Here is a 5,675-nt window from a genome sequence, read left to right on the forward strand (position 1 = left end):
TATTATAATTAAATAATAAAAAATATAAATAAAAACCATAAATTTAGCAAATGACAACTGAGTTATATTATGCTAAAATTTTCTTTCTAACAATTTATCAAATGACAAATGAGTTATGAGCAAATAATACCATATGATTTTTAAAAACATAGCCATTCTTAAATATTTTTTGAATAAATAATTATTTTTAAATTTAATCAACTGAAAATAATATCCGTACAATTGTGTGAGTCAAATTCTAGTTTTATTGATGCATGTTATATATTAGTGCTGCATGTTTTAGGTAACATTTTAATGATGCACGTTTTAAAAAATTTTCATTATTAAAATTATGCACGTAAGGATAACTCATGAGTTTTTTGGTTGATTAAATGACATTATGTCCAAATTTATTTAAGGATATTTCATTAAGGTAACTGAAAAAGACAAACAATAAAATAGGAAGTTTAAATCTATTTAAGCATATTTCATTAATGTAACTGAAAAGACAAGTAATAAATTAAATAGTTTTATTCGTTTTAGGATATTTCATAAATGCAACTGAAAAAGACAAGCAAAAAAAAAGAGTTTAATTAATGAAGTAATAACATTTTCAAATGAATACTTCTCTTTTAATAATATAGATTCAAGGTTTCTAGTAATAAAACCTCTCCGTAAGACATTAACCAAATTAAAGTGGAGGATTTGATTCGTCAAACTTTAAGTTGATGAATTATTTTGCGATTCATCTTTAATTTAGGATTTTATTACTAAATAACATTAAATGTTTTAAAATTTTTATCATCATATATTTATTTATGCTTTTAAAAATTCTTTAAAAATAATCATGCGTTGTTTTAATCGAAGCAGGAAAAAAATATGACTCGGAAGTATGAAAATGGTGTAAAGAGGAGAAGAAGGCCTAACACCATAATTCATTATTCCTTTTACAGCATCACTAGCTTATAGGGATTATATTCAAGGAAATATATAAGAACATCTAGCATCTGTTAAGTTCAAAAAAAAAAAAAAACATCTAGCATCTGTTTTTTTTGAGATTTTAAGAACTGACCTATATATTAGTTCATGGAAGAATAAAAATCGACACTTCTTCAGTACAACATCGATAAAACACATTTTAAGTTAAATTCTTGTACACTTGAATGTCAATTCACTATCGAAACTAGTTGTTTGGACCATTATAATACCACACTTGTCAACAATTTGTTTACAGAGAAGAGAGTGTGAGAGATTTTGTCATTTAATGTAAGCAACTGTACATCCATGGTTCATAGGATTTGCCTGCTCATACCTTGAGACACGACTGTGTTTGCTTAACCTCTGAAGCACCAGCTCCTTTATCACTCCTGTTCCCATTCCATGGATGATAAAGAGAATCGAACCTGATTCTCTTCCCGAAATGGCCACGTCTAGCTGGTATATTGCTTCTTCCACCTGCATTCCTCTTAGATCCAGTGTGTTCTTTGAGGTCTGAATACGCACTGGTTCGCTATGCATCTGCAACACACTGCCTAGCTCTTTCATGCTTACCTGTGCAAGTATATAAGCTACCATAAGAACTTATGTTGCAACCAAAATCATCATTTTACTATTTGCACCTGTCTTTTTGAACGTAGAGAACGATTAGGTGTTTCAGTGGTTTTGGTACGAGGAAGGGGCGCTATGTCCTTTCTGTTGACGCGTACCCTCATCTTACCCTGCTGGACGAGAATTGTCTCATCGTCTCCAGGCTCTTCAACCACGGTCCCTAACTTACCTCCCAATCCAGTCACCATAACCTTTTCACCTGCTTGCGGCGAGTAGTCGCTGGTATACCCTTCTTCCTCCGTTAATAGGAGATTTTTAGGACAATAATCTTCGATTATATCCGCAACTGCCTCTTCGGTTTTCAGAATTAAGGAATTGTATTCATCAGCCGTAACAGTTTCTAGCTGACTTTCAAATTCATCCACCAGTTTCTGCATCTTTGACTTGGCAGAGCTTAAATCTTCTTGCACCTTTTGTGTTTCTTTCTTGAAAAGAGCCTTCTCACGTTTCTCAAGATCACGCGACTCATGCTCAAGCTTCATGAATCATATCAAGAAAACAAAATTCGTAAATGCCATTTAACCAATCTAATATGTCCTTTTGAGATAAAGAAGCAATATACCTCACGGTAAAGGTTCATTAAATCTCTATGTAAAGCTGCAGCCTTGCTCGCCTGAAGATTTAGCTTATTCCTTTCTTCCACGAGAGACTGAAACAGCGAGCCTTTCCGCTCTACCTCCTGCTCTGGCTTTAACCTCTCCCTCCATTCATGTGCATGCTCTAATATCCTTCCATCGAAACCAATTGACTTAGCCACTCTCAACGCATTTGATTCGCCGGTACTTCCCCACAGTACTCGAAATGTAGGCTGCAAAGTTTCCATGGAGAACTCCATTGCAGCGTTTTGGAACTGAGTCTCGTTATCCTTCAAGCGACTCAAGTCACCGTAATGCGTGGACACAACCGCCACATTAACACGGTTTTTAATATACCGTAGGATGCTCGTAGCGAGCGCAACACCTTCCGAAGGATCAGTCCCACTACATATTTCGTCTAGTAGGACAAGCGAGTTTTCTGAAGCAATGTTAAGTATCTGACGTATCCGTGAGATGTGGCCACTAAAGGTTGATAGACTTTGCTCCAAAGACTGAAAAATTAACATTAAACGTTTTAGATTTGTTCACAGCAAAAGTTTTAAGTAAGCATGTATACCTGAGGATCTCCAATATCAGCGAGAATAAGATCAAACCAAGGCAACCTCGGGCGATTCTTAGCAGGCAAATACATCCCTGACTTGGACATTAGAGAGATTAATCCCAATGTCTTCAACAAAGCCGTCTTTCCTCCAGTGTTTGGACCCGAGATGACGACTACTTTGGATCTGCTTTCAACCTTAATGTCTATTGGCACAGGGAAGAGGCTTCCACCGTTTGAGCTGCTGCCTAATACGGATCCAAGAAGCAACGGGTGCTGCACAGAATCAATATCTACAGCTAGAGATGTAATGTCTCCATCATCCATGTCCACTGTTTTAGTTAGTTTCGGATAGACACCATTCATCCACTTTGCATGTGATGCTCTTGCAAAAGCAACGTCAAGCTGTAGTATCCTATCCAACAAATGCAGTATCCCACTCTGTGCCGCTGACACCTCAGAAGTCAAAATGCTCAAGATAGCCATTTCCTCAGCTCTCTCGGAGTAAGCGTGTCTCACTTCCATGTTATTAAGCTCTACCGCCTCTTTTGGTTCCATATAGCATGTGGCCCCTGAGCTGCTAACGCTTAGCACGACACCACCTGGAAGCAAACGTTTGCGTGTAGCTCTGATAGCTACGCACATCCTCGATCTCCGCTTGGTTACCGTGGGCCTGTCGATTCCCCCGGCTCGATAAATCTTAGTAGATACTTTCTTCAAAAGAGAATCCAAATTCTCCATGTTTCTCTTCCGTTCGGATCTTATTATCTCGAGATCTTCGCTAGCTCTGTCGAGAATCACAGACGTGTTGGAGTCGATACAAAAACCAATCTTGTGCTCCAATGTGGTCTTGAAATCACAGCCCTCAAGTATCTTTACAAGAGGTGTAACCCTACAAGATATGTAAAAAGATAAGAGCCATGAGCTTCTTCTAACACATTCTCTGCACCTCAGACAAAACTATGAGCTTTATATACACACTAGAACTATCTACAAATATAGCAATACGAACTTTGGATATAACTCTACACATGGAATGCCCTAGTAAAACCAAAATGTTCAAGAAATCGCTAAACCGTTGTTATGTGCTTTATAAAATCGATATGATTTGTAGTCTAGACGCCTAAACATCGCCTAAACCTATGTTTAGAACACTGAAAAAGGAATAGACGAAATCTAACCTACTTTTTACATATCTTTTCTTTTTTTCTTATTTGGGATCATATTCACCTCTTTGGTTGGACTTTTATTGAATCGAGAAATAAAGTTGATTGTTCATCTTTTTGATATGATACTAGTATATATAAGGCATCTTCCGGATAATTCAAATCTAAGCAATTAGATGTCCGATTTGTCTATCTGACATGACTGATCAATAGAAATACTTCAACACTCCACCTTTGTCATATATCCAATACACCTTACTAGATGGATATCATCTTTATGGAATATGATGAAAACTGTAGCTGAGTTACTGTATTGTTTCTATAAACATTTTAACGAAAAATGAGAGGATTAAGACTGATTATACCGCTTATCACTATTAGCTGCTCTTCGTAGTTTTTCAAAGACTGATGAAGCAGCCATTAGCGTGCCACGTACGGCGCAGAGCTCTCTAACGGTGAGCAACTGACCAGCCATAGCACGCTCTACTACTTCAGACAAGTCCAGGATCTCAGACAGGCCCAATCCCCGCGGCTCCATCGCTTCCATGGCAGCCAGCGCAGCAGCCGTCTCGTCGAGGAGGCTCCTGCTCTCCTCCGGCGAATTTCCTACCGGAATATCGGCGGCTTTGGTGGCGGAGAGGCCCATCGAGGTGGAGGCGAAGGGAGAGAGCTGATTGCAGAGGGCGCGCCATTCTAGGACCTCTAGAGTTTGGCTTTCGATTGACTGTGAGTCGTCGGCGCGTAAATTTGACGAAGAGGTGATGCGTAAGGAGGAGGGAGAGGAAGCGCGTGGAAAGTACGGCGAGGCGGCGCGTGAGGACCTGAGGTGAATAGCCGTCGGTATGAGTAAATGGAGGGAAAGGGTGTTCATGCCTCTTGTGGACGACGGATATCTTTTTAGCTACTGGAGAAAATAATAAATACAGAGAGGGTTAGTTATCTGTTTAATTATTAATTTTTTTTTTTGTTAAAAATAAAACAATGGCTAACTTAGTAGTATCGAGTAATCCTGGACTTCCGGGTCGCTCAGGTTGGATTCAAATCGAGTTTCGTCGGGTCTGGATTCTTCGGATCTTAGAAATTTGAATCCAATATAGGTACCTATAATTTTTCGGATCGGGTTTGAAACGGTTCTTGTCGGGTATAGATCGGTTTGGGTCTATAATTTCAATATCCATAAAATATCTGTAATTATCGGATATATTTTGGATTTGGATCGGTTCGGATATATAGGACTCAAAATACCCGAACTGGGCCCACTCAAAAATACCCAAAAACTCTAAAATATCCGAAGAACCGCAAAACACCCGAAAATTAACCCAAAATCAGATCCAAAAATCCAAAAGATACTGAATATCCGAATTATATTTTCTGAAAATCTAATTTTTTTACCCAAAACATGAAATTATATTCAAAAATCTGAACCCGATACTTAAAAAAATATCCAAAATACCAAAAATATGTCCAATCACCCCAAATATATTTAATATATACAATAATTTTCGGATACTTCGGGTACCCGATCGAATCTCAGATAGGATCTGGATCCAAACCGAAACCCGCAAATTCAAAGAAAAAAGACCCAACATATATTTTAGCATAGATCCTGATATGCCCTAAATAGGGAAGGATCACTCAGCCGGACTTTGAGATATGATCTCAGACGGATCGAATGAGAAATGGTGGATTGAATGCGGAAAGCTATTGATATTCCCAACTCCAGATGCTGCTTGATATGACGCACAAGTCCAACAATAAGGAGAAATGGTGGATCGAAGGGTCGCACAG

General features: G+C 38.3%; 1 protein-coding gene across 2 annotated transcripts; it reads right to left on the reverse strand.

Moving 5' to 3' along the window:
- Window positions 1-1,095: 1,095 nt before the first annotated feature.
- Window positions 1,096-4,931, reverse strand: LOC106327593 (endonuclease MutS2). Of its 2 annotated transcripts, XM_013765772.1 has the most exons (6): window positions 4,878-4,931; window positions 4,253-4,791; window positions 2,740-3,613; window positions 2,150-2,674; window positions 1,599-2,063; window positions 1,237-1,530 (listed from the first exon to the last, which is right to left on the reverse strand). In XM_013765772.1, the coding sequence occupies exons 2-6, from the start codon at window positions 4,756-4,758 to the stop codon at window positions 1,237-1,239; spliced, it is 2,664 nt and encodes an 887-aa protein (XP_013621226.1). In that variant the 5' UTR covers window positions 4,759-4,791; window positions 4,878-4,931. The 2 variants fall into 2 exon arrangements, with proteins under 2 accessions (XP_013621227.1, XP_013621226.1); XM_013765773.1 differs by lacking the exon at window positions 4,878-4,931 and having other exon boundaries at window positions 1,096-1,530; window positions 4,253-4,758.
- Window positions 4,932-5,675: the final 744 nt, after the last annotated feature.

This window comes from Brassica oleracea, chromosome C2 (genome assembly GCF_000695525.1).
Source record: "Brassica oleracea var. oleracea cultivar TO1000 chromosome C2, BOL, whole genome shotgun sequence".
Taxonomy (NCBI): Eukaryota; Viridiplantae; Streptophyta; class Magnoliopsida; order Brassicales; family Brassicaceae; genus Brassica; species Brassica oleracea.

Bases quoted from the DNA above. Each gene is read 5' to 3' on its own strand.
- LOC106327593 (XM_013765773.1), bottom strand. From the start codon at position 4,758: ATGAACACCCTTTCCCTCCATTTACTCATACCGACGGCTATTCACCTC. The intron at 2,675-2,739 runs GTATACATGCTT...TTAATTTTTCAG, and splicing joins CTGATATTGGAGATCCTCAG to TCTTTGGAGCAAAGTCTATC. The intron at 1,531-1,598 runs GTGCAAATAGTA...ATACTTGCACAG, and splicing joins CTCTACGTTCAAAAAGACAG to GTAAGCATGAAAGAGCTAGG.